The 27,801-nt window shown below is 36.5% G+C and overlaps 4 protein-coding genes across 12 annotated transcripts; all 4 read left to right on the top strand.

Annotated features, from left to right (window-relative positions):
* Nucleotides 1–531: 531 nt before the first annotated feature.
* Nucleotides 532–23,820, top strand: LOC121889165 (type-2 ice-structuring protein-like). Of its 6 annotated transcripts, none has more exons than XM_042400909.1 (9): nt 15,359–15,494; nt 15,688–17,070; nt 17,201–17,236; nt 18,368–18,477; nt 19,184–19,318; nt 19,402–19,513; nt 21,037–21,156; nt 22,097–22,154; nt 23,745–23,820. In XM_042400909.1, exons 2-7 carry the CDS (start codon nt 17,010–17,012, stop codon nt 21,117–21,119), a joined length of 537 nt encoding a protein of 178 aa, XP_042256843.1. In that variant the 5' UTR covers nt 15,359–15,494; nt 15,688–17,009; the 3' UTR covers nt 21,120–21,156; nt 22,097–22,154; nt 23,745–23,820. The 6 variants fall into 6 exon arrangements, with proteins under 6 accessions (XP_042256839.1, XP_042256843.1, XP_042256842.1 ...); XM_042400908.1 differs by having other exon boundaries at nt 21,037–22,001; XM_042400907.1 differs by having other exon boundaries at nt 21,037–22,154.
* On the top strand, nt 674–9,202 carry LOC121889168 (ladderlectin-like). 4 transcript variants are annotated; one of them, XM_042400916.1, is made up of 7 exons: nt 674–1,944; nt 2,075–2,110; nt 3,243–3,352; nt 4,059–4,193; nt 4,277–4,388; nt 8,612–8,687; nt 8,781–9,202. In XM_042400916.1, exons 1-6 carry the CDS (start codon nt 1,884–1,886, stop codon nt 8,644–8,646), a joined length of 489 nt encoding a protein of 162 aa, XP_042256850.1. In that variant the 5' UTR covers nt 674–1,883; the 3' UTR covers nt 8,647–8,687; nt 8,781–9,202. The 4 variants fall into 4 exon arrangements, with proteins under 4 accessions (XP_042256850.1, XP_042256848.1, XP_042256847.1 ...); XM_042400914.1 differs by lacking the exon at nt 8,781–9,202 and adding an exon at nt 5,912–7,023; XM_042400913.1 differs by lacking the exons at nt 8,612–8,687; nt 8,781–9,202 and having other exon boundaries at nt 4,277–4,904.
* On the top strand, nt 8,795–12,278 carry LOC121889172 (type-2 ice-structuring protein-like). The gene is made up of 6 exons (XM_042400919.1): nt 8,795–8,877; nt 9,367–9,387; nt 10,451–10,560; nt 10,746–10,880; nt 10,966–11,074; nt 11,985–12,278. Exons 1-6 carry the CDS (start codon nt 8,817–8,819, stop codon nt 12,050–12,052), a joined length of 504 nt encoding a protein of 167 aa, XP_042256853.1. The 5' UTR covers nt 8,795–8,816; the 3' UTR covers nt 12,053–12,278.
* Nucleotides 23,490–27,549, top strand: LOC121889171 (type-2 ice-structuring protein-like). The gene is made up of 7 exons (XM_042400918.1): nt 23,490–23,820; nt 23,914–24,010; nt 24,500–24,520; nt 25,580–25,689; nt 25,875–26,009; nt 26,095–26,203; nt 27,070–27,549. The coding sequence occupies exons 2-7, from the start codon at nt 23,950–23,952 to the stop codon at nt 27,135–27,137; spliced, it is 504 nt and encodes a 167-aa protein (XP_042256852.1). The 5' UTR covers nt 23,490–23,820; nt 23,914–23,949; the 3' UTR covers nt 27,138–27,549.
* The last annotated feature ends 252 nt before the right edge of the window (nt 27,550–27,801 follow it).

Genomic DNA, 27,801 nt, shown 5'->3' with positions numbered 1-27,801 from the left:
TTAGAGAAAAGTCTGAAAAATGAATGCAAATTTATGTATCAGAACTTTATGTTCTGTTGTTAATCATCTCACAACCCCTCAAATTTATCTTATGACCCTCAGGAGAGGCCCGACCCCTATGTTGGGAACCACTGGACTTAAGTGTATATAAAACTAGCTCCACCTTGAGCAGAACAACAGTAAATTTTACACACTGATGCACCAGTATTAGTAATATACTTTAATGAATGTATTAATATATCAGAGGTTTTCTGCAAAACAAGAAATTTTACTTTTAATACTAAGTAAACTGATAATACTTTTGTTCTTTTACCTTAAATAGGATTTTAAATGCAGGTACTTTTACATTGTGATATTGCTACTGTTACTTCAGTAAAGGATCTGAGTACTTCCACCACTGCTGATGAAGTATTGTGCAAAAAACTAAACAATTATTTATTTATCAAAAACAGTTATTGAATTTAGGTGAAAAAATACCTATATATATGCTCTCATACTCATGAGAAACTCCATTCACCAATAACCCTGATATGTCATCGCCACAATACATTTTTCCCACAGATTCAAAAGAGAAGTTGAGAAACTATTTCATCAGAGCTGCTGCATTAATTTCCACTGTGGCACCAAGAGTGATGAGGAGTTTTCCTGGAGTATTCTGTAATTTACTGGAGTAATTTGCAGGTGTGTAATTTAAATTAGTTTTTAGAGCATTTTACAGAGAGGATGGTGCAATTTGGTACACATTTTGAGAAAAAAACAGAAAAAAGTGTTATGTTGGTTTATTTGGTAAGTGCCAATTCATTATATGTAGGTGAGGAACTATCAACCACCAATAACCCTGATATGTCATCGCCACAGTACATTTCTCCTACAAATTCAAAAGAGACGTTGAGAAATTATTTCATCAGAATTTCCACTGTAGCACTAAGAGTGATGAGGAATGAGGAACATCTCATGTTGATTTATTTGATCCCAACAGTGTTGCCAGTGTGATGTCATACATATTGGCAGTTGGAAAAACAGTATGGCACTTCACACTCAAGTAAGCCAACCACTGCTGGGTGATGGAAAATGCGTCACTAACTATGCGCCACTCGTGATTTTTCCCGGGCATGTCGCCACCGACACCCACTTTGTAATACTGCAAATGCAAGAGCTTTCATGAGTGGGCCATAGGCTAATCAACTGTGTTACCTCATTAGGTGATAGATACTGACTTAGCAAACATTTATTTTAATGTAAAACTTTGAGATTATTACTTTTAATGTTGTAGTTTAACATGCACCACAACAGGTGTCACATCTATTTATTGAGTTGTTGCAACAATTCTCTGTCATATATTTGTATGCATATTTTAAACGTAGCTACAATTATGAACAATTATGAAGTGAGTTTGAAATTGCACCAAGAACATGGCAATACAACATAAATTAAAACCACTTCTAATTTTAATTTTTAGGAAATTGTCTACAGTAATGTAGCACAAATTCCTGTGTCCTCAGCAAATACAATCTCTAGACAAATATCAAAAGACAATGGTTACAAGCCTACACTGTAAAAAACCAGCAAATTTAAATTGCAGTTTGAATGGAACATTTTGTGAACTGATTTAATTGATGTTAGAGGTTTGCTCTAATCGTGAGTTTACAGACATTACTGATTAGAACAAACATTTAAGATGCACTAAATATATCCTTTTGTTTACATTTAGATTACAGAATGTGCTTTAAGTTTCTGAGTATATTTTATCTTGTAATAGTGTTTCTTTATGAGTGTTTCGTGAGTTCCCTGTTTTGTGTGAGATGTCAAGATAAGTAACTGTATATAAGAGCTGCTTGTCTTGAGCAACATTATTGAAGCTTGTCATCACCATCATCTCCAACATGAAGATTCTGACTGTGTCTGCACTTGTTTGTGCCTTGATGGCTCTGACCACTGCTGACGGTAAATATTATATAGTAATTGTGTTATGTAGGATGAACAGGGATTGTATTTGTCTATATATAACAAGAAGAGATTATATATAACAAGAAGAGATTAACCGAGTCAATACCTTCTATGTCAAACTGTCCAGCTGTTCAAGAGGCAAAGGCTACAAAGGATCAAACAGGTCAGTGTGTATTCTTGTAGATTTCTCTTTAACTTTGTCCTTACCACGCCAAGATTTCGTGTTAATTTACCAGTTTTTACCTGACAAAGGGAGAGGCTTGTGGGTAGACCTAGTTAGTTCTGATATTATGATAAGGAAAATGTTAATGTGTATGACCATATCCCTGTTAAGCTGCTGTGCTTACATACATCTTTGTATTTTCAAAGTGTATGTTTTCACTTTTTAAAGTTGCAAGTAGGGATGCAACTACTGATTAATTTCTTGATTCTCAAAAGCTGCTAAAATGTCCATCACAATTTCCTAGAGGCCATGGTGATATTACCAAATGTCTTGTTCAACAAAACCAAAGGTATTTAAGTGACTATGATGTTAAGACAAGAATAAGCAGCAAATTCTCTCATTTAAGAAGGTGAGTACATGTTTGGCAGTCTTGCTTGAAAAAGGACTTTAACAATTAACTGATTATTAAAATAGATGCAGATCAATTTTCTTGTGACCAGCTAATTGATTGATAGACTAATCATTGCAACCCTAGTTACAAGAGAAACCATTTTTAGTTTGAGTACTAAACAGACTGGATATGTCTGTCAAACGTAACGTTATCTCAGAAAATGCTGGAGTGTAAACTTTCCCTAAATCAAATAAAGATCAGAACAAAGCCACTAACGTTAGCTTAAACTCTGATAGCATCCAGGACCAGTGGGAAACACTGCACAGTGGTTGTGCTAGTTGTGAACAGGGCATTTTTTAAAATGAAATCTGTAACTTCACAAACTAAGTTAGTTAATGATGTGCTCTTTGGCCTCAGAAGTAACGTTGTTGGTAGTAAGCTAGGTGGCCAGACATGCTAACGATAACAGCTTACGTAAGAGCAGATAAACATATAATTTGGTGCATTCCTTACTCCTTTGCTTTTGTATTTTTGGCTTTGGAAAGGGTAAAAATAAAGCATGCCACACTCTTTAAATACCAAGTATCAAGAAAGCAAATAAGAGTATTTTTCAAAATGTCAAACCATTTCTTTAAAATCACCTCTAAAACTGACCAGTAAAGAGAGACCAGAAAAGGGGTGATGGGGTCTTGTTTTTTTTGATGATTTAAGATTCCCCAGTATTCTCTTATTTGTTCTCAGATCAGAGACAGCTGGTCAAAAGGCCAATATATTGTCCCAGTGGTTGGAGTCGGTTCAGAGGTCGCTGTTTTCGGTACATGCCAAGAGCCATGAATTGGGCTGACGCTGAGGTAATCAGGATAATTTCACCTCAGTCTTCTTTTTATTTTGCTTGCATATAAGATAAATGGTTAATTGACATATCGATGGCCGAAGAGCAAAACCTTCTATCTGAACAATGCACTTTTTTGAGAGAACTAAAAAAAACTTCTTCCAGACTTTTCTTCCAGAATGCTATTTGTCAAGGTTGCTCAGTACATAATATATTATGTGTTAACAATACCGACTAGGTATTAGTACCTAGCAAAGTGCAGATAGGAGGTTTTTCCCCACTTTTCCTGGATCTTTTTGCAGACAGGAGCTTTTGCACTTGGTGCAAGTTGGAAGAGGTTCTACATAACAATGCTCTAAATTAAGTTAATAATTCAAATTAAATTAAAAATAAAATTAAGTTTGTTTTCAGGTAAAAAGATGGGCCAGTGTAGTAAATGTAATACATTGTAGTATACTAGGGCCAGAGGTTTTGTGCCTCAACATGTTCCCAGCGAACCTGATTGGAGGTTTTCACCAGGTGACTTTTCTGTCACAACAAAGGGCGAGATTATCTTGCAGACAGACTGAATATGAGCAGCCTTCCTTATTCTCATCATCTAAAGTGAAATCCGCCAATCAGAAAATTCTGCAGATAGGAGGTTTTGCGCTTTGGCCATCGATATTCTGATTTGGTTTCCTTCAAATCCTCTATTTATTTGTTTCTCTCCATTTTATTTATTGTAGAAAAAGTGCCAATCCATGATTGCAAACCTCGCATCAGTACATAACATATGGGAGTACCTTATGATTCAGCAGCTGATATTGACAGCCACTAATGGGTATAAAAAAGCATGGATTGGAGGCTCTGATGCACAAAAGGTATAGATTTTATTCATTATAACACGTCGTTTCATTCATTTTTTAAAATCATGTCTCATATTCTACTCTGTTTTCTTGTCTAGGAGGGCGATTGGCAGTGGAGTGACGGTTCACGTTTCATAGATCTGAACTGGTGTTCTGGACAGCCTGACAACAACTTTTTTGGCCAGGACTGTTTACAGATGAACCATGGAGGTGAATCAAAGCACATTATTTCCAGTGAGAGTGTAAAGTTACAGCTACTTTGTCAGAAATACAATAGAAGGGCAACTTGTGTATCTATTAGCAGTGCAGGTAAACAAACTCAGGTTGTTTTAATAAAGAAGTCAGTCAACAATAATTGCAAATGCAATCTTATTTTATGCTAGTTTTTCTTTGCTAAAAACATTGAAAATGTTCAGTTTTTTGGACTCAAATCACTTTCGATAAACAATTTTGAAGCATTTAGTGCTATCCTCAGTAACAAACAAATTGTGTTTCCTGTGACTGCTTCACAGTTAAAGCCGCCCCAGGTCCCACCAGATGAATGGTTTTATTGTGAAGCTGGAGCAGTAGGAAATGTCTTTTTATTAGCAATAATTTGATCTCTTTACATCCACTGGGTCGCTGGCAACCCGCTTATGCCAGTTTTAAGCAGCTTAGCATCACAGTAATGAGTAAAAGCAATTGGCACAATTTGGCCACTTGGAGACGTTTGAAGAGGTTTGGGGACACCAGTGACACCACAAACTAAAAACTCCCTAGATCTGATAAGGTTAGACCTAGAGGTCTGGAATTTTATATATGAGTGCTTGACAAGATGTAGAAGATATGTGGTGATTTGCATAGTTCTAGCATAAAGCATGTCCTAGTTATTGTTATTCAAAATATGACTCAATATAGATGAGGACCAAAAACACTTTTTTGAGCCTTATTTGAACTGATGTAGTTTTGGTTGTGTCTTAGCCACATGCTAAACAACACATGTCCAGAAACTAGAAGATATTACCTTTCAAATAAAGCATAATACATGCATTTTGGCCTCATGGTTCTTCTGTTATAAGCTTTTCCATTTGGGTATGCCAAATAGGCGAAAATACAAAAAAAAAAAAAAAAAAGAAAAGGGTGCATGTTAAGAGGCTACTACAGCTCTGATACTACTGTAACAGATTGAACAGTAAACAATGAGGCTGATATCAATAAAAATGAAATTAAAACCAGTAATGTTGGATTAGATGCTGCATCGTGTCCTGTGAATCCCTCGAGCCTGTGAAGGCAATCTGAATCCTGGGTGGGATCCCGACACTGGCAATGAAAACTACTACATAGAAAGGCATTTACAGAATGTAAAAACATTAAGTGCTGAAAATGCAGACCATAGATTGAATCAAAAACTGGTTTGATTTAATAAAAATCTTAAGGATTATAACTTTAATTTATGAGTGGTATAAATGATAATGGGTTAAAGGAAAAAAAACAGGGGAAAAAGCATAATGTTTTGGAATTTGCCGAAAGGATTAATTTTTTTGCAAAAGCTCTCTGAATAAAATATTCTTTGGTTTAATTAAATAAGAATTACATTGTAAATGGTTTCTGATAAATAAGTAAGAGAAAGATTGGTCTCTTATGAATGTTTTCCACAGTAACCATAATGTTGTTTTAACATTCAGTAGTTTTCTATCTGGTGATGTTGGTATACAGAACAAGAACAAACGCTCCTGTGTTTATGGTGTTTACAGAAAACAACTGCTGGGATGACACGAAGTGTAGCCATCATCTCCCGTTTGTCTGTGGCAAGGAAATCGATGGATTCCTGGGTTGAGGCATGAAGTAACTCAAAATCACTGATGGATGTGTGTTTATATTTGCAAAATCATCTTTGCTTTATCAGTCTCATATACATGTATAACCTGAAGTCGCTTTGACATCTTTATTTCTTTACTATCGCTGTAACGCTACTTAAGGAACGAAGTGACAAGTGACATAAACAGGAGCTGGTTTGTCTGTCAGGTCTTGTATCTAAAGAGCAGACTGAATGTGTTTTGGAAATAATGCTTTTAGCACCTTATTCTAGAGAGTGATCTTGTCTTTCTTGTCTTGTTTAAAAGTAAAAGGCTGAAGCATCAAAACAAACTGGTCTGTGAGTCTCTGTTAAATCTACACTGCTGTTTTTTTCAATAGAGGGAACCTTTCTTTACTTTTACTTATTTGAGTCATTTATGGACATTACATTTATGCTACATCATACAATCATCACGCTATTTACTTCACAATTTGCAGCAGTGTCTTGAACAGCATTTTGTTTTCAGAGGAGGAACACAAATCAATTAAGGAACCTCCTATTTGTGCCTATTTACAACCGCATACTGTCTTCTTCTTGTTCTTCCTCTTCCCCCTACTGGTTGCAACCCAATAAGCACCCAAAATAATGACTGTTCAAAACAGAGCCAGTGCATTAGTGGCAACCTTTTCTAACTATGGTTTTGCTATCAGGGTTTTCCCTCAAAAAACCAACACACCACCAATGCACAGCACTAGTGCTAGTCTACAGCTAACTGTGTCTAAATTCTGACTTTAAACTTTAAATGGCCCTAATCCTCTTCCATAGTTATCTTGACAATCCACATTCATCATCCCTTCTCTGCAAAATGTACCGGAGGCTCTGTAAGACAAAATGTGTCGAGAGAGGAACACCACAGTAAGTGACAGTATGGTCATGATGTCCTTGTGTTTTCAACATTTCTTTTGACTTGTGTCTCTTTTTTTTTTTTATTGTTCTGGATCTGTTCCCAGTTTCACAGTGGAGCTCCATCAGACTATCAGTGTGGATCATATGGATATAACAGCCATGGTGATTATTTGTTAATCCATATTTACCAAGGGTAGGTTTAAATGAGAGTGAATTTCTTTTTAAGCAACGCCCTGCTGCACATTTACATCTTGCAGCTGCTCCGCTTAACATAAGGGCTAAAAGGTCAGTCCACCCAAATTACAAAGAAATCTCACTTACCTCAAATGGTATCTCGTAGGCTAGAAATAATCATGCGGTAGAATTAAAATATTGAGTGGAAATCCTTGCACACGGATTTCCACTCAATATTTTATTTGTGATTACAGAAAAAGTTAAGGGGCAACAAAGTTTATCATATTCAAGTGCGGCCACAACATCTGTCGCTACATCCGTATAAATGAAATGCAAATATGTGTTTATGCCTCTTTCTGCCTTGTTTAACAGATGTTTTGTGGCTGTACTGGAATTGCATCATTGTATCATCATTGCTGTTATTAACCTGGATATTGTTTATTTTGTCTGTCAATGTCCTGATTGTAAAATAATATGAACAGTGAAAGAGGTTTTCCTCACTGTAATCATTCCTCCTGTTCATACTGGATCCCCTTCAAATGTGATTTCAATGTAAGTGATGGAGGCCAAAACACAGTGTTTCCACACAGTCATTTTGTGCAAAAATGCATTTAAAAGTTGATGTTAAGCTTATATGAGGCTTCAGCAGTCTGAGTTAGTCATATCAAGTGGATATCTGCCGCATTTACAGTCTTTTTAGCATCAAATTCCCTCTTTGTCTTTCCTTGTTGAGCTGCGGTGGAAGTATAGTAACAAAAAGAGGAACTTTGGCACTAAAAAGACTGTAACGTTGAAAGATATCTACTTGATTTGACTCATTTGGACGCTGAAGCTTCATATTAGCTTCAGATAAACTTTTAAATACATTTTTGCAAAGAAGGAGGACTGTGGATTTTGTCCCCCATCACTTACATAGTAAGTGCATTAGTGCATTCTAATAGTCAGTATGAACAGGAGGAATAATTATGGAAAGAAAAAACTACTTAAGTGTTAATTATCACATCCTAACTATTGCTTTATGAAAGAATTGAAGAAATGTCAACCCCTCCATTAAGTTCCTCCCAAATACCAGATTGCTCAGTGGGTCATACGTAGCTTGGAACAGATACCCTTTAGTAAGAAAATACCTGTAATACAGTATAAATTCTTTGTAAATTACCAGGTTTAATTATACTGTATATGCTAATGAATATGATCTAATATGATTAGAAAAATCATAAAATGTTGCACTTTATCATTTGATATGATCTATGTTTCAGCTTCTCCATTCAACAACCCATCCGTCCATCTATTTTCTGAATAGTTTATCCAGGTGACACGCTGTCGTGCCAATAAATATTCTGCAACAGGAACACTGTATGTCTCTTAAAACACTAATTAGCTGTTTAAGTAAACAACAGTGTAGGAAGTGGTGCCAAGGTTTATGCACAGAATCTGATAAGCCTTTATAGAGGGCTTTCCATGTAGCTGCATTTTATGATCCATACACCGGGGTGGAGTAGGCTGTGGTATTTATTTAAAACAAAGATAGATAGATACATTTTTGTATATAAGAGCTCGTCTTTCTCCTGTTCAGCACCTCTACACAGGACGACTGAAGCTTCAAGCTGACACTGAGTGAGAAGACAGAAGACAAGATCATCCTGCAGCAGGTTTTTCTCTTTTCTTCTTTCTCTATTCTCTCTTATTGTCATCTCTGCTCTCTTTGGAAGCATTACTAACATGTCTGTCTCGCTTCATTGTAGATAATCATCATCTTTACCATCTGCACTATCTCCACCATGAAGATGCTGGCTGTGTCTCTACTGGTTTGTGTCATGATGGCACTGACCACAGCTGTTGGTGAGTATTAACACGGGGAAAGAGCAGAAATGGCAAGTCCCCCTGCACCTAAAAATGTGTTTTTCTTATTGTTACTTTATTTGGATGTTTGAGTTTCACTATACAGAATGGGACAACATTTCTCTGTGCTCACTGAATTATCTAAAAGCATGACTTGTAACTTCACAACTAGTTTGGAGTCAATCATGGCCCAATATGCAAATGAAAATGGGAAAATTGTGTCCAGCAGTTTAACTTTTGTAATGTAATGAAAAAATATTTGCATTTTTATACATTCTGGATTTTCCAATAAGAGAGAAGGAAAAGATGTAAATTTAAGAATTTCAAGCAGAGTAAATGAACTTCTTTTGTAGAAAAAAAAACAATCAGGACGCAGATTATTAATCAAAGCAGAATATTTTTTTATCTTAAAACATTAGTAGAACTAATCTTTAACAATCAATATTTCCTGAAAAAGACATTCTGTCTGTTCTTGTTTCAAACCTGCAGCTCTTCCAGAAGCAGACCCTGGTGAGTTGTATTGTAGTCTCTTTCACTTCATTGCTTTTCATAGCTGCAACTTTACTGTTTTGGTTCACTTTCACTGCTCTTGTCAACTGCATTTCCAGCTGCAGCAGGCAGCTGTTTTCAGTTCTGATACACTAACAGACCGGCACCAAACAGACAGATAAGATGATTTAGCACAATATTTAGCAGCTGAAGAGCCAGATATCAACTTTATGAGGTGACATACATAACATTTCCATGTCTTTATTTACATTTGGGGAATCTACTGGAATATCTTTACATGATTTACAGTTCAAAAACTCCTTATTTATCTTATAGTGGCCCTTTATGCAGTCCCTCAGTTCAGCCTCTGTCTGAAACAGGCTATTTTAGCTCCTGTCTCTTTAAGGGCCCCCTCCTGCTTCCCGGAAGCTGCCCCTCTGCAGACTTCCAGCGGCTAGAGAGGCTACATAAACAAACAGAAGTAGTAGGATTTCACTTTTCTCTTTCTATGCCTAACTTCTCATATACATTTGTACACATCATCAATTATAAATCCAGTCCGAAATATGCGAGTGAAGGCTACCAACAGAGGGCTATTTGTGGGCATACACGAACAATTTGACATCATCACGTGGAGGAAATAGAGGTAATTTTGCAAATGAGGCGTTCAGATCAGGATGAAGCCCTGGCTTTTGACTTCCAGGGAGCATTTTTACATATGTTCACCTCAATTTTTGGACCTTTGGCCATGTTTAACAGAGATATCTGACATCATAACAGTATATAAATATCAGAAAATCACAGAAAGCATAATATGTCCCCTTCAAATCAACAATATGAAATACCACACAAGGAGGAGGTTGGGGTGGTGGAGGGAGCTGCAGCAAACTCCGATGGAAAGAGCGTAATTGTCAGCATGAACTGTGATTGTGTCAAGTAAAAATATCCACGGTGTACGGACGAGTATGTGATTGTGAAACAATATTGAAAACATCTGAGGCTAATCGTCTGAAACAAGCACAACATCAGTGCTCTACCTTAATTTACACTATTTTAAGTTCTTTTTTTCTAAATATGTTTTCAGAAAAGAGTGACAAAGTCAGGATATCAACAGTTTGTCCCAGTGGTTGGACTGGTTACAGCGGTCGCTGTTTCCTCTATGTTCAAACACCCTTGACTTGGGCTGATGCTGAGGTAATCAGGCTGATTTGGTTTCTGAGCAGAAAGTTTCTATACTATGTTGATTCTGCTGGTATAGACTTACACATTGTTAATTGGCATATTCTTCTAACTGGGAGTTTTTCTATTACTTGATATGTAATATGTCCTTTATGTGGCTCCACATAACTCCACTCTCTCTGTTCTTCTCACCTCTGTAGGAATATTGTCAGGCCTATGGTGGAAACCTTGCATCAGTGCACAACATTGATGAGCATCATATCATTCAAAGTATGATACTGAGAATAACTCACACGTATCCAGTCGCATGGCTCGGAGGCTCCGATGCAGAACAGGTATATTGATTGAACAAAATCTAAAAGTTACCTAATAAACCATACTGTCCACTATATTGTATTATACTGTATTCTCATCTTTTAGCATGGTACTTGGCTCTGGAGTGATGGTTCACCTTTCAGCTTTTCATACTGGGCTCCAGGGATGCCTGACCATTATGGATCAGCAGTCTGTTTGATGATGAACTATGGAGGTAAATTTCAATTTAGCTTGAGAAACATTTTCTTTTTTTTCCTGAGGTCTGAGCAGGGTTTGGGCAAATAATTCCCAATGCAGACATCAAAACAAGTGACGTCTGCATAGGGTCAAGTTTGGTACTTTTTTTTTGTGTCCCACTGATGATGCCCGATAAATGAGAATAAGTTCTCAGAACTATTGAGTCTAGGTTGCTAAAAGAATTTACATTGGCTTTATGACAAATTTGTTCACTGAAAGCACTAGAGCTTTATCTATTAGATCATTAATATCTTGGCTTGACAAAGGAAGAGAAACTGGTGCTGTATTTTTAGGTTTGTGCAAAAGCAGAAACAGTCAATCATGAAGAACAAGAGAGATCACAGCCTCTTTGCATTGGCGTGCAGTTGATTTTAGAATTGATTTTAAGGTTTTACTCATTACTTTTAAAGCACTCCATGGTCTGGCTCTAGCATACATAGCTTTTGTGTCTGTATGTAACTGTTCTCAATCTTAGATCTTGAATCTACAGTTAAAACTTAAGATGTGCATTTTCCGTCTGGAACAGTCTACCTGTTGAAATTTGTTTTGCTATCACAGTGACTTCCTTTAAATCTCTACCAAGAAACAATTTTTATAAACTTGCATTTTATAAAGTAAACGATGTTCATTTCATCTCCAGTCAGTTTAAGTGCTCCATGAATGTACAGCAAGAATCAGTGTAGGGTTTATGAATATATTAACAACCTTCCACAACAAATTAACAGTTTTGTTGTGTGTTGTTGTATTGTTCTCTGTAATCAGTTTGTTTTGGATTAAACACCTCTCCAGTTTTTGTGCAAAATTTAACAAATTCAATAGACAAATTCATTGGTTGCGTGAGAAAGAAGACAATTCATCCCTAATAAAACCTCTGTGTCTTTTTACAGATTATAAGAGATTTGACGACGATCATTGCAGGGAAAAACATCCGTTTGTCTGTGCCAGAAACGAATGAGATCTCTTTGGATGATGCAAAGAAATGCAATACCTGTCACAACCAGAGGAAGTGGGTGGAAGTGTGATGATGTGTTTGCATACTTAACTATCTTTGTGTCCTCATCACATGTAGGCTCCTGCATGTAGTAATCCATACTTCTTTCCTATTGCTGTAACACTACTCAAGGAACAAGTTTGTGCTTTTAGTACAAACTGATTCCAGAGAGTGAACCAGTGTTTCTTGTACTCTGCTCAATTAAAAGGCTTAAGCATTGAAGCACATCAGTCTGTGTGTTTTATGAATCCCGTTACACAAGCACAAACATTTATACACTCATTAAACTACACCACAGAAGAAGTTTATTGACCTGTAAATCTCTATGTATGATTTGTCTAAGATAGCATGAAACAATACTTACAGTAATAATACTGTAAGTATATTATAGTATATGCTGGTTGAAATACTTACGTTAAAAAGTCAGGCTTGATGCGCCATCTAAAGGATAAAATAGGAAGAAGCAGTTAATTTTGAAATGCATGAGTGTGTATAAGTATTATTGTACTGAGAAACATCATCAGAGAACAACAAAGCTTAGTATAAAAACAAATTGGTGAAGGTTTGGCCAAATACTTGCAAGACCATGATCTGCTCTCATTTTCAAATATCACACTGACTGAGATCAAATTGAGAGCAGAAGACTTTTTTTCTGAGAGTTATATCCTTTAGTCTTAATAATAGTTATTATTAATTATTAGTTTTGAATGGGTTTTGTACTTTTCATTTGCCAGAACTGCGGCTGTAAACTGTGGTTGTAGACCTCTGTTTCAAAGCTGATTCATCCTGCCTCCTGGCTGTAATGTAGCCAGTAATGTTAGCAACCCTTCATGGACATGGTGGACATTAACAAGAGATTTATTTCCCCTCTGGGGCAGTAAACACAACATAGGTCAGTAGATAAATGCTTCACTAGAAGCTTCTGGGTTTACGAACAGTAATGTTAACAAACACCAGGGCTAAAACTGTGTACTGGCACAACACATAAATGTGTTTCAGAAATGCGCCTCTGTGATCTGTAAAGATCCCCTCCACACATTATAAGTCATATAAAAATACTCTGTGTTGAATAATAAGTCTACTTGCAAACACTGTACATACGTCAGTCTGGACAGTGAAGGTGAAGTAACACATTGAGTGGAGTGAGACTTTAAAACTTAGCTTGCAGAATTTGAAGGTGTATTTACATTTTAAGTATAACATTAAATATAACACCAAGGGATGTAGGAGAGGTTTTGTCAGCAATGAAAGAGAGACAGAAGAAGAAGGTAGCTGTACAGTAATTTGTCCGCAAGGTGGCGCTGAGGCCAATGTCAGCAGAGACAGACCCTGACATTGTCTCTCCAAGTGCTTGATTGCCTTTATAAACCTCATACTTTGAAGAATGAACAAACCAGACCTCTATCTGTGCATTTATTTAACATTAAAATGTTAATTTCTACATTTTTACAATATTTCTTCTCAAAATGGGCAATACCTCATTCAGAGTTTTCAGAGGTGTAGCAAAAGACTGCTCCACAACATGCCACCAGTGTAAAGAAAAAAGGAACTTCTGGCTTCATTATCTACTTGAGACACTTAACATGAACACACAATGGCCCGGGTATTATAGTTATGCTGAGTATGAACCATTGTTATCTGAGTACACAAGCACTGTGGAGCATACCCACTGATAATATTGTACAGTCCTTCCATTCTGAATTCATCACTACCAACATGAGCTGGAGGAGATGCATTTAATAAATACTGAATAATATGATCTTGCATCACCTGCAGTTTGTTCCTAAATTTGGCTGTCAAACCACACTACCAAGCTTCGTTCTGCTAAACAGGAACTTGAGTTTGCTGGCACACTTAGATAATATTTTAGCAGCAACAGACTTACAGGAGGGTGTCTGGTCCAATATTATTCCTGAATATATATGAGACACTTGTCTGAGATACAATTTCTTTTCCATTACAAGAGACTTTGAACCAGTGATGAAACCAGTGAAGGAGAAGTAAAAGTACCAATACAGCAATGTAAAAATATTACAAGTAAAAGTCATGCATAGAAAATCTTACTTAAGTAAAAGTATCAGCAGCAAAATGTAGTTAAAGTATTGCAGTAAAAGTAGTGGTTTGGTCCCTCTGACTGATATATTATTATATATGACATCATTAGATTATTAATAGTGAAGCATCAGTGTTAGAGCAGCATGTTACTGTTGTAGCTGCTGGAGGTGGAGCTAGTTTCAACTACTTTATATACAGTTAGCTAGTTTAGTCCAGTGGTTCCCAACCTAGGGGTCAGGCCCCTCCAAAGGGTCAGCAGATAAATCTGAGGGGTCGTGAGATGATTAATGGGAGGGGAAAGAAGAAAAAATCAAAGTTCTGATATACAAATCTGTTTTCAGTTTTTGGACTTTTTCTCTAATCTTTGATTTTTGCTGAAATATTGTATTTGAATATTTATTGAAATGAAACAATGTGAGAAGTTTAGAGGGAAAAACCACTATTTGGTGGAGCTGTTAACAACTCATAGACATGTGAAATGTGACCCCGACTACACACTGCTTTTTGTAAGACATCAGAAGCCAAAAAGGTTGGAAACCACTGATTTAAAGTACTTGTACTTGAATATTTCCCTTTGAGACTTTTCACCCCTAAACTTCTCATGTGGTTTTATTTAAATATCTATCTGAGGCCCAAAGAGATCTGCAATATTTCACAAAAAAATCAAAGATTAGAGAAAAGTCTGAAAAATGAATGCAAATTTATGTATCAGAACTTTATGTTCTGTTGTTAATCATCTCACAACCCCTCAAATTTATCTTATGACCCTCAGGAGAGGCCCAACCCCTATGTTGGGAACCACTGGACTTAAGTGTATATAAAACTAGCTCCACCTTGAGCAGAACAACAGTAAATTTTACACACTGATGCACCAGTATTAGTAATATACTTTAATGAATGTATTAATATATCAGAGGTTTTCTGCAAAACACTTACACTTACTTTTAATACTAAGTAAACTGATAATACTTTTGTTCTTTTACCTTAAATAGGATTTTAAATGCAGGTACTTTTACATTGTGATATTGCTACTGTTACTTCAGTAAAGGATCTGAGTACTTCCACCACTGCTGATGAAGTATTGTGCAAAAAACTAAACAATTATTTATTTATCAAAAACAGTTATTGAATTTAGGTGAAAAAATACCTATATATATGCTCTCATACTCATGAGAAACTCCATTCACCAATAACCCTGATATGTCATCGCCACAATACATTTTTCCCACAGATTCAAAAGAGAAGTTGAGAAACTATTTCATCAGAGCTGCTGCATTAATTTCCACTGTGGCACCAAGAGTGATGAGGAGTTTTCCTGGAGTATTCTGTAATTTACTGGAGTAATTTGCAGGTGTGTAATTTAAATTAGTTTTTAGAGCATTTTACAGAGAGGATGGTGCAATTTGGTACACATTTTGAGAAAAAAACAGAAAAAAGTGTTATGTTGGTTTATTTGGTAAGTGCCAATTCATTATATGTAGGTGAGGAACTATCAACCACCAATAACCCTGATATGTCATCGCCACAATACATTTTTCCCACAGATTCAAAAGAGAAGTTGAGAAACTATTTCATCAGAGCTGCTGCATTAATTTCCACTGTGGCACCAAGAGTGATGAGGAGTTTTCCTGGAGTATTCTGTAATTTACTGGAGTAATTTGCAGGTGTGTAATTTAAATTAGTTTTTAGAGCATTTTACAGAGAGGATGGTGCAATTTGGTACACATTTTGAGAAAAAAACAGAAAAAAGTGTTATGTTGGTTTATTTGGTAAGTGCCAATTCATTATATGTAGGTGAGGAACTATCAACCACCAATAACCCTGATATGTCATCGCCACAGTACATTTCTCCTACAAATTCAAAAGAGACGTTGAGAAATTATTTCATCAGAATTTCCACTGTAGCACTAAGAGTGATGAGGAATGAGGAACATCTCATGTTGATTTATTTGATCCCAACAGTGTTGCCAGTGTGATGTCATACATATTGGCAGTTGGAAAAACAGTATGGCACTTCACACTCAAGTAAGCCAACCACTGCTGGGTGATGGAAAATGCGTCACTAACTATGCGCCACTCGTGATTTTTCCCGGGCATGTCGCCACCGACACCCACTTTGTAATACTGCAAATGCAAGAGCTTTCATGAGTGGGCCATAGGCTAATCAACTGTGTTACCTCATTAGGTGATAGATACTGACTTAGCAAACATTTATTTTAATGTAAAACTTTGAGATTATTACTTTTAATGTTGTAGTTTAACATGCACCACAACAGGTGTCACATCTATTTATTGAGTTGTTGCAACAATTCTCTGTCATATATTTGTATGCATATTTTAAACGTAGCTACAATTATGAACAATTATGAAGTGAGTTTGAAATTGCACCAAGAACATGGCAATACAACATAAATTAAAACCACTTCTAATTTTAATTTTTAGGAAATTGTCTACAGTAATGTAGCACAAATTCCTGTGTCCTCAGCAAATACAATCTCTTGACAAATATCAAAAGACAATGGTTACAAGCCTAAACTGTAAAAAACCAGCAAATTTAAATTGCAGTTTGAATGGAACATTTTGTGAACTGATTTAATTGATGTTAGAGGTTTGCTCTAATCGTGAGTTTACAGACATTACTGATTAGAACAAACATTTAAGATGCACTAAATATATCCTTTTGTTTACATTTAGATTACAGAATGTGCTTTAAGTTTCTGAGTATATTTTATCTTGTAATAGTGTTTCTTTATGAGTGTTTCGTGAGTTCCCTGTTTTGTGTGAGATGTCAAGATAAGTAACTGTATATAAGAGCTGCTTGTCTTGAGCAACATTATTGAAGCTTGTCATCACCATCATCTCCAACATGAAGATTCTGACTGTGTCTGCACTTGTTTGTGCCTTGATGGCTCTGACCACTGCTGACGGTAAATATTATATAGTAATGGTGTTATGTAGGATGAACAGGGATTGTATTTGTCTATATATAACAAGAAGAGATTATATATAACAAGAAGAGATTAACCAAGTCAATAACTTCTATGTCAAACTGTCCAGCTGTTCAAGAGGCAAAGGCTACAAAGGATCAAACAGGTCAGTGTGTATTCTTGTAGATTTCTCTTTAACTTTGTCCTTACCACGCCAAGATTTCGTGTTAATTTACCAGTTTTTACCTGACAAAGGGAGAGGCTTGTGGGTAGACCTAGTTAGTTCTGATATTATGATAAGGAAAATGTTACTGTGTATGACCATATCCCTGTTAAGCTGCTGTGCTTACATACATCTTTGTATTTTCAAAGTGTATGTTTTCACTTTTTAAAGTTGCAAGTAGGGATGCAACTACTGATTAATTTCTTGATTCTCAAAAGCTGCTAAAATGTCCATCACAATTTCCTAGAGGCCATGGTGATATTACCAAATGTCTTGTTCAACAAAACCAAAGGTATTTAAGTGACTATGATGTTAAGACAAGAATAAGCAGCAAATTCTCTCATTTAAGAAGGTGAGTACATGTTTGGCAGTCTTGCTTGAAAAAGGACTTTAACAATTAACTGATTATTAAAATAGATGCAGATCAATTTTCTTGTGACCAGCTAATTGATTGATAGACTAATCATTGCAACCCTAGTTACAAGAGAAACCATTTTTAGTTTGAGTACTAAACAGACTGGATATGTCTGTCAAACGTAACGTTATCTCAGAAAATGCTGGAGTGTAAACTTTCCCTAAATCAAATAAAGATCAGAACAAAGCCACTAACGTTAGCTTAAACTCTGATAGCATCCAGGACCAGTGGGAAACACTGCACAGTGGTTGTGCTAGTTGTGAACAGGGCATTTTTTAAAATGAAATCTGTAACTTCACAAACTAAGTTAGTTAATGATGTGCTCTTTGGCCTCAGAAGTAACGTTGTTGGTAGTAAGCTAGGTGGCCAGACATGCTAACGATAACAGCTTACGTAAGAGCAGATAAACATATAATTTGGTGCATTCCTTACTCCTTTGCTTTTGTATTTTTGGCTTTGGAAAGGGTAAAAATAAAGCATGCCACACTCTTTAAATACCAAGTATCAAGAAAGCAAATAAGAGTATTTTTCAAAATGTCAAACCATTTCTTTAAAATCACCTCTAAAACTGACCAGTAAAGAGAGACCAGAAAAGGGGTGATGGGGTCTTGTTTTTTTGATGATTTAAGATTCCCCAGTATTCTCTTATTTGTTCTCAGATCAGAGACAGCTGGTCAAAAGGCCAATATATTGTCCCAGTGGTTGGAGTCGGTTCAGAGGTCGCTGTTTTCGGTACATGCCAAGAGCCATGAATTGGGCTGACGCTGAGGTAATCAGGATAATTTCACCTCAGTCTTCTTTTTATTTTGCTTGCATATAAGATAAATGGTTAATTGACATATCGATGGCCGAAGAGCAAAACCTTCTATCTGAACAATGCACTTTTTTGAGAGAACTAAAAAAAACTTCTTCCAGACTTTTCTTCCAGAATGCTATTTGTCAAGGTTGCTCAGTACATAATATATTATGTGTTAACAATACCGACTAGGTATTAGTACCTAGCAAAGTGCAGATAGGAGGTTTTTCCCCACTTTTCCTGGATCTTTTTGCAGACAGGAGCTTTTGCACTTGGTGCAAGTTGGAAGAGGTTCTACATAACAATGCTCTAAATTAAGTTAATAATTCAAATTAAATTAAAAATAAAATTAAGTTTGTTTTCAGGTAAAAAGATGGGCCAGTGTAGTAAATGTAATACATTGTAGTATACTAGGGCCAGAGGTTTTGTGCCTCAACATGTTCCCAGCGAACCTGATTGGAGGTTTTCACCAGGTGACTTTTCTGTCACAACAAAGGGCGGGATTATCTTGCAGACAGACTGAATATGAGCAGCCTTCCTTATTCTCATCATCTAAAGTGAAATCCGCCAATCAGAAAATTCTGCAGATAGGAGGTTTTGCGCTTTGGCCATCGATATTCTGATTTGGTTTCCTTCAAATCCTCTATTTATTTGTTTCTCTCCATTTTATTTATTGTAGAAAAAGTGCCAATCCATGAATGCAAACCTCGCATCAGTACATAACATAGAGGAGTACCATGAGATTCAGCGGCTGATATTGACAGCCACTAATGTGTATAAAAAAGCATGGATTGGAGGCTCTGATGCACAAAAGGTATAGATTTTATTCATTATAACACGTCGTTTCATTCATTTTTTAAAATCATGTCTCATATTCTACTCTGTTTTCTTGTCTAGGAGGGCGATTGGCAGTGGAGTGACGGTTCACGTTTCATAGATCTGAACTGGTGTTCTGGACAGCCTGACAACAACTTTTTTGGCCAGGACTGTTTACAGATGAACCATGGAGGTGAATCAAAGCACATTATTTCCAGTGAGAGTGTAAAGTTACAGCTACTTTGTCAGAAATACAATAGAAGGGCAACTTGTGTATCTATTAGCAGTGCAGGTAAACAAACTCAGGTTGTTTTAATAAAGAAGTCAGTCAACAATAATTGCAAATGCAATCTTATTTTATGCTAGTTTTTCTTTGCTAAAAACATTGAAAATGTTCAGTTTTTTGGACTCAAATCACTTTCGATAAACAATTTTGAAGCATTTAGTGCTATCCTCAGTAACAAACAAATTGTGTTTCCTGTGACTGCTTCACAGTTAAAGCCGCCCCAGGTCCCACCAGATGAATGGTTTTATTGTGAAGCTGGAGCAGTAGGAAATGTCTTTTTATTAGCAATAATTTGATCTCTTTACATCCACTGGGTCGCTGGCAACCCGCTTATGCCAGTTTTAAGCAGCTTAGCATCACAGTAATGAGTAAAAGCAATTGGCACAATTTGGCCACTTGGAGACGTTTGAAGAGGTTTGGGGACACCAGTGACACCACAAACTAAAAACTCCCTAGATCTGATAAGGTTAGACCTAGAGGTCTGGAATTTTATATATGAGTGCTTGACAAGATGTAGAAGATATGTGGTGATTTGCATAGTTCTAGCATAAAGCATGTCCTAGTTATTGTTATTCAAAATATGACTCAATATAGATGAGGACCAAAAACACTTTTTTGAGCCTTATTTGAACTGATGTAGTTTTGGTTGTGTCTTAGCCACATGCTAAACAACACATGTCCAGAAACTAGAAGATATTACCTTTCAAATAAAGCATAATACATGCATTTTGGCCTCATGGTTCTTCTGTTATAAGCTTTTCCATTTGGGTATGCCAAATAGGCGAAAATACAAAAAAAAAAAAAAAAAAAGAAAAGGGTGCATGTTAAGAGGCTACTACAGCTCTGATACTACTGTAACAGATTGAACAGTAAACAATGAGGCTGATATCAATAAAAATGAAATTAAAACCAGTAATGTTGGATTAGATGCTGCATCGTGTCCTGTGAATCCCTCGAGCCTGTGAAGGCAATCTGAATCCTGGGTGGGATCCCGACACTGGCAATGAAAACTACTACATAGAAAGGCATTTACAGAATGTAAAAACATTAAGTGCTGAAAATGCAGACCATAGATTGAATCAAAAACTGGTTTGATTTAATAAAAATCTTAAGGATTATAACTTTAATTTATGAGTGGTATAAATTATAATGGGTTAAAGGAAAAAAACAGGGGAAAAAGCATAATGTTTTGGAATTTGCCGAAAGGATTAATTTTTTTGCAAAAGCTCTCTGAATAAAATATTCTTTGGTTTAATTAAATAAGAATTACATTGTAAATGGTTTCTGATAAATAAGTAAGAGAAAGATTGGTCTCTTATGAATGTTTTCCACAGTAACCATAATGTTGTTTTAACATTCAGTAGTTTTCTATCTGGTGATGTTGGTATACAGAACAAGAACAAACGCTCCTGTGTTTATGGTGTTTACAGAAAACAACTGCTGGGATGACACGTGGTGTAGCCGTCATCTCCCGTTTGTCTGTGGCAAGGAAATCGATGGATTCCTGGGTTAACGTTGAGGCATGAAGTAACTCAAAATCACTGATGGATGTGTGTTTATATTTGCAATCTCATCTTTGCTTTATCAGTCTCATAAACATGTATAACCTGAAGTCGCTTTGATATCTTTATTTCTTTACTATCGCTGTAACGCTACTTAAGGAACGAAGTGACAAGTGACATAAACTGGAGCTGGTTTGTCTGTCAGGTCTTGTACCTAAAGAGCAGACTGAATGTGTTTTGGAAATAATGCTTTTAGCACCTTATTCTAGAGAGTGATCTTGTCTTTCTTGTCTTGTTTAAAAGTAAAAGGCTGAAGCATCAAAACAAACTGGTCTGTGAGTCTCTGTTAAATCTACACTGCTGTTTTTTTCAATAGGGGGAACCTTTCTTTACTTTTACTTTTTTGAGTCATTTATGGACATTACATTTATGCTACATCATACAATCGTCACGCTGTTCATTTCTCTGTTTGCAGCAGTGTCTTGAACAGCATTTTGTTTTCAGAGGAGGAACACAAATCAAATAAGGAACCTCCTATTTGTGCCTATTTACAACCGCATACTGTCTTCTTCTTGTTCTTCCTCTTCCCCCTACTGGTTGCAACCCAATAAGCACCCAAAATAATGACTGTTCAAAACAGAGCCAGTGCATTAGTGGCAACCTTTTCTAACTATGGTTTTGCTATCAGGGTTTTCCCTCAAAAAACCAACACACCACCAATGCACAGCACTAGTGCTAGTCTACAGCAAACCATGTCTAAATTCTGACTTTAAACTTTAAATGGCCCTAATCCTCTTCCATAGTTATCTTTACAATCCACATTCATCATCCCTTCTCTGCAAAATGTACCAGAGGCTCCGTAAGACAAAATGTGTCGAGAGAGGAACACCACAGTAAGTGACAGTATGGTCATGATGTCCTTGTGTTTTCAACATTTCTTTTGACTTGTGTCTCTTTTTCTTTTTTATTGTTCTGGATCTGTTCCCAGTTTCACAGTGGAGCTCCATCAGACTATCAGTGTGGATCATACGGATATAACAGCCATGGTGATTATTTGTTAATCCATATTTACCCAGGGTAGGTTTAAATGAGAGTTAATTTCTTTTTAAGCAACGCCCTGCTGCACATTTATATCTGGCAGCTGCTCCGCTTAAACATAAGGGCTAAAAGGTCAGTCCACCCAAATTACAAAGAAATCTCACTTACCTCAAATGGTATCTCGTAGGCTAGAAATAATCATGCGGTAGAATTAAAATATTGAGTGGAAATCCGTGTGCAAGGATTTCCACTCAATCATTTTATTTGTGATTACAGAAAAAGTTAAGGGGCAACAAAGTTTATCATATTCAAGTGCGGCCACAACATCTGTCGCTACATCCGTATAAATGAAATGCAAATATGTGTTTATGCCTCTTTCTGCCTTGTTTAACAGATGTTTTGTGGCTGTACTGGAATTGCATCATTGTATCATCATTGCTGTTATTAACCTGGATATTGTTTATTTTGTCTGTCAATGTCCTGATTGTAAAATAATATGAACAGTGAAAGAGGTTTTCCTTACTGTAATCATTCCTCCTGTTCATACTGGATCCCCTTCAAATGTGATTTCAATGTAAGTGATGGAGGCCAAAACACAGTGTTTCCACACAGTCATTTTGTGCAAAAATGCATTTAAAAGTTGATGTTAAGCTTATATGAGGCTTCAGCAGTCTGAGTTAGTCATATCAAGTGGATATCTGCCGCATTTACAGTGTTTTTAGCATCAAATTCCCTCTTTGTCTTTCCTTGTTGAGCTGCGGTGGAAGTATAGTAATAAAAAGAGGAACTTTGGCACTAAAAAGACTGTAATGTTGAAAGATATCTACTTGATTTGACTCATTTGGACGCTGAAGCTTCATATTAGCTTCAGATAAACTTTTAAATACATTTTTGCAAAGAAGGAGGACTGTGGATTTTGTCCCCCATCACTTACATAGTAAGTGCATTAGTGCATTCTAATAGTCAGTATGAACAGGAGGAATAATTATGGAAAGAAAAAACTACTTAAGTGTTAATTATCACATCCTAACTATTGCTTTATGAAAGAATTGAAGAAATGTCAACCCCTCCATTAAGTTCCTCCCAAATACCAGATTGCTCAGTGGGTCATACGTAGCTTGGAACAGATACCCTTTAGTAAGAAAATACCTGTAATACAGTATAAATTCTTTGTAAATTACCAGGTTTAATTATACTGTATATGCTAATGAATATGATCTAATATGATTAGAAAAATCATAAAATGTTGCACTTTATCATTTGATATGATCTATGTTTCAGCTTCTCCATTCAACAACCCATCCGTCCATCTATTTTCTGACTAGTTTATCCAGGTGACACGCTGTCGTGCCAATAAATATTCTGCAACAGGAACACTGTATGTCTCTTAAAACACTAATTAGCTGTTTAAGTAAACAACAGTGTAGGAAGTGGTGCCAAAGTTTATGCACAGAATCTGATAAGCCTTTATAGAGGGCTTTCCATGTGGCTGCATTTTATGATCCATACACCGGGGTGGAGTAGGCTGTGGTATTTATTTAAAACAAAGATAGATAGATACATTTTTGTATATAAGAGCTCGTCTTTCTCCTGTTCAGCACCTCTACACAGGACGACTGAAGCTTCAAGCTGACACTGAGTGAGAAGACAGAAGACAAGATCATCCTGCAGCAGGTTTTTCTCTTTTCTTCTTCCTCTATTCTCTCTTATTGTCATCTCTGCTCTCTTTGGAAGCATTACTAACATGTCTGTCTTGCTTCATTGAAGATAATCATCATCTTTACCATCTGCACTATCTACACCATGAAGATGCTGGCTGTGTCTCTACTGGTTTGTGTCATGATGGCACTGACCACAGCTGTTGGTGAGTATTCACACGGGGAAAGAGCAGAAATGGCAAGTTCCCCTGCACCTAAAAATTTGTTTTTCTTATTGTTACTTTATTTGGATGTTTGAGTTTCACTATACAGAATGGGACAACATTTCTCTGTGCTCACTGAATTATCTAAAAGCATGACTTGTAACTTCACAACTAGTTTGGAGTCAATCATGGTCCAATATGCAAATGAAAATGGGAAAATTGTGTCCAGCAGTTTAACTTTTGTAATGTAATGAAAAAATATTTGCATTTTTATACATTCTGGATTTTCCAATAAGAGAGAAGGAAAAGATGTAAATTTAAGAATTTCAAGCAGAGTAAATGAACTTCTTTTGTGGAAAAAAAAACAATCAGGACGCAGATTATTAATCAAAGCAGAATATTTTTTTATCTTAAAACATTAGTAGAACTAATCTTTAACAATCAATATTTCCTGAAAAAGACATTCTGTCTGTTCTTGTTTCAAACCTGCAGATCTTCCAGAAGCAGACCCTGGTGAGTTGTATTGTAGTCTCTTTCACTTCATTGCTTTTCATAGCTGCAACTTTACTGTTTTGGTTCACTTTCACTGCTCTTGTCAACTGCATTTCCAGCTGCAGCAGGCAGCTGTTTTCAGTTCTGATACACTAACAGACCGGCACCAAACAGACAGATAAGATGATTTAGCACAATATTTAGCAGCTGAAGAGCCAGATATCAACTTTATTTGGTGACATACATAACATTTCCATGTCTTTATTTACATTTTGGGGATCTACTGGAATATCTTTACATGATTTACAGTTCAAAAACTCCTTATTTATCTTATAGTGGCCCTTTATGCAGTCAGTTCAGCCTCTGTCTGAAACAGGCTATTTTAGCCCCTGTCTCTTTAAGGGCCCCCTCCTGCTTCCCGGAAGCTGCCCCTCTGCAGACTTCCAGCGGCTAGAGAGGCTACATAAACAAACAGAAGTAGTAGGATTTCACTTTTCTCTTTCTAAGCCTAACTTCTCATATACATTTGTACACATCATCAATTATAAATCCAGTCCGAAATATGCGAGTGAAGGCTACCAACAGAGGGCTATTTGTGGGCATACACAAACAATTTGACATCATCACGTGGAGGAAATAGAGGTAATTTTGCAAATGAGGCGTTCAGATCAGGATGAAGCCCTGGCTTTTGACTTCCAGGGAGCATTTTTACATATGTTCACCTCAATTTTTGGACCTTTGGCCATGTTTAACAGAGATATCTGACATCATAACAGTATATAAATATCAGAAAATCACAGAAAGCATAATATGTCCCCTTCAAATCAACAATATGAAATACCACACAAGGAGGAGGTTGGGGTGGTGGAGGGAGCTGCAGCAAACTCCGATGGAAAGAGCGTAATTGTCAGCATGAACTGTGATTGTGTCAAGTAAAAATATCCACGGTGTACGGACGAGTATGTGATTGTGAAACAATATTGAAAACATCTGAGGCTAATCGTCTGAAACAAGCACAACATCAGTGCTCTACCTTAATTTACACTATTTTAAGTTCTTTTTTTCTAAATATGTTTTCAGAAAAGAGTGACAAAGTCAGGATATCAACAGTTTGTCCCAGTGGTTGGACTGGTTTCAGCGGTCGCTGTTTCCTCTATGTTCAAACACCCTTGTCTTGGGCTGATGCTGAGGTAATCAGGCTGATTTGGTTTCTGAGCAGAAAGTTTCTGTACTATGTTGATTCTGCTGGTATAGACTTACACATTGTTAATTGGCATATTCTTCTAACTGGGAGTTTTTGTATTACTTGATATGTAATATGTCCTTTGTGTGGCTCCACATAACTGCACTCTCTCTGTTCTTCTCGCCTCTGTAGAAAAATTGTCTGTCCCGTGGTGGAAACCTTGCATCAGTGCACAACATTGATGAGTATCATATCATTCAAAGTATGATACTGAGAATAACTCACACGTATCCAGTCGCATGGCTCGGAGGCTCTGATGCAGAACAGGTATATTGATTAAACAAAATCTAAAAGTTACCTAATAAACCATACTGTCCACTATATTGTATTATACTGTATTCTCATCTTTTAGCAAGGTACTTGGCTCTGGAGTGATGGTTCACCTTTCAGCTTTTCATACTGGGCTCCAGGGATGCCTGACCATTATGGATCAGCATACTGTTTGATGATGAACTATGGAGGTAAATTTAAATTTAGCTTGAGAAACATTTTCTTTTTTTTCCCTGAGGTCTGAGCAGGGTTTGGGCAAATACAAGTGACGTCTGCATTGGGTCAAGTTTGGTACTTTTTTTTCTGTCCCACTGATGATGCCTGATAAATGAGAATAAGTTCTCAGAACCACTGAGTCTAGGTTGCTAAAAGAATTTACATTGCCTTTATGACAAATTTGTTCACTGAAACCACTAGAGCTTTATCTATTAGATCAAATAATATCTTGGCTTGACAAAGGAAGAGAAACTGGTGCTGTATTTTTAGATTTGTGCAAAAGCAGAAACAGTCAATCATGAAGAACAAGAGAGATCACAGCCTCTTTGCATTGGCGTGCAGTTGATTTTAGAATTGATTTCAAGGTTTTACTCATTACTTTTAAAGCACTCCATGGTCTGGCTCTAGGATACATAGCTTTTGTGTCTGTATGTAACTGCTCTCAATCTTAGATCTTGAATCTACAGTCGAAACTTAAGTTTGCATTTTCCGTCTGGAACAGTCTACCTGTTGAAATTTGTTTTGCTATCACAGTGACTTCCTTTAAATCTCTACCAAGAAACAATTGATAAATGATGTTCATCTCATCTCCAGTCAGTTTAAGCGCTCCATGAATGTACAGCAAGAATCAGTGTAGGGTTTATGAATATATTAACAACCTTCCACAACAAATGAACAGTTTTATTGTGTGTTGTTGTATTGTTCTCTGTAATCAGTTTGTTTTGGATTAAACACCTCTCCAGTTTTTGTGTAAAATTTAACAAATTCAATAGACAAATTCATTGGTTGAGTGAGAAAGAAGACAATTTATCCCTAATAAAACCTCTGTGTCTTTTTACAGATTATAAGAGATTTGACGACGATGCTTGCTATCACAGATATCCGTCTGTCTGTGCCAGAAACGAATGAGATCTCTTTGGATGATGCAGAAAAATGCAATACCTGTCACAACCAGAGGACCTGGGTGGATGTGTGATGGTGTGTTTGCATACTTAACTATCTTTGTCTCCTAATCACATGTATACTCCTGCATGTAGTAATCCATACTTCTTTCCTATTGCTGTAACACTACTCAAGGAACAAGTTTGTGCTTTTAGTACAAACTGATTCCAGAGAGTGAACCGGTGTTTCTTGTACTCTGCTCAATTAAAAGGCTTAAGCATTGAAGCACGTTAGTCTGTGTGTTTTATGAATCCTGTTACACAAGCACAAACATTTATACACTCATTAAACTACACCACAGAAAAAGTTTATTGACCTGTAAATCTTTATGTATGATTTGTCTAAGATAGCATGAAACAATACTTACAGTAACTTTAAAAAGTCAGGCTTGATGCGCCATCTAAAGGATGAAATAGGCAGAAGCAGTTAATTTTGAAATGCATGAGTGTGTATAAGGATGACTGTACTGAGAAACATCATCAGAGAACAACAAAGCTTATTATAAAAGCATATTGGTGAAGGTTTGGCCAAATACTTGCAAGATCATGATCTGCTCTCATTTTCAAATATCACACTGACTGAGATCAAATTGAGAGCAGAAGATTTTTTTTCTGAGAGTTATATCCTTTAG

The sequence above is a fragment of the Thunnus maccoyii genome, chromosome 22 (assembly GCF_910596095.1).
Source record: "Thunnus maccoyii chromosome 22, fThuMac1.1, whole genome shotgun sequence".
NCBI lineage: Eukaryota > Metazoa > Chordata > Actinopteri > Scombriformes > Scombridae > Thunnus > Thunnus maccoyii.
The sequence above is the reverse complement of the archived record's forward strand: the minus strand, read 5'-3'. Positions and strand labels throughout refer to the sequence as shown.

Coding starts and splice junctions, on each gene's coding strand:
- LOC121889168 (XM_042400913.1), top strand. CDS start 1,884: ATGAAGATTCTGACTGTGTCTGCACTTGTTTGTGCCTTGATGGCTCTG. Junction 1,945..2,074: donor GGCTCTGACCACTGCTGACG/GTAAATATTATA, acceptor CAAACTGTCCAG/CTGTTCAAGAGGCAAAGGCT. Junction 3,353..4,058: donor TGAATTGGGCTGACGCTGAG/GTAATCAGGATA, acceptor TATTTATTGTAG/AAAAAGTGCCAATCCATGAT.
- LOC121889172 (XM_042400919.1), top strand. CDS start 8,817: ATGAAGATGCTGGCTGTGTCTCTACTGGTTTGTGTCATGATGGCACTG. Junction 8,878..9,366: donor GGCACTGACCACAGCTGTTG/GTGAGTATTAAC, acceptor TCAAACCTGCAG/CTCTTCCAGAAGCAGACCCT. Junction 10,561..10,745: donor TGACTTGGGCTGATGCTGAG/GTAATCAGGCTG, acceptor TCACCTCTGTAG/GAATATTGTCAGGCCTATGG.
- LOC121889165 (XM_042400905.1), top strand. CDS start 17,010: ATGAAGATTCTGACTGTGTCTGCACTTGTTTGTGCCTTGATGGCTCTG. Junction 17,071..17,200: donor GGCTCTGACCACTGCTGACG/GTAAATATTATA, acceptor CAAACTGTCCAG/CTGTTCAAGAGGCAAAGGCT. Junction 17,237..18,367: donor GGCTACAAAGGATCAAACAG/GTCAGTGTGTAT, acceptor ATTTGTTCTCAG/ATCAGAGACAGCTGGTCAAA.
- LOC121889171 (XM_042400918.1), top strand. CDS start 23,950: ATGAAGATGCTGGCTGTGTCTCTACTGGTTTGTGTCATGATGGCACTG. Junction 24,521..25,579: donor TCTTCCAGAAGCAGACCCTG/GTGAGTTGTATT, acceptor ATATGTTTTCAG/AAAAGAGTGACAAAGTCAGG. Junction 26,010..26,094: donor GAGGCTCTGATGCAGAACAG/GTATATTGATTA, acceptor CTCATCTTTTAG/CAAGGTACTTGGCTCTGGAG.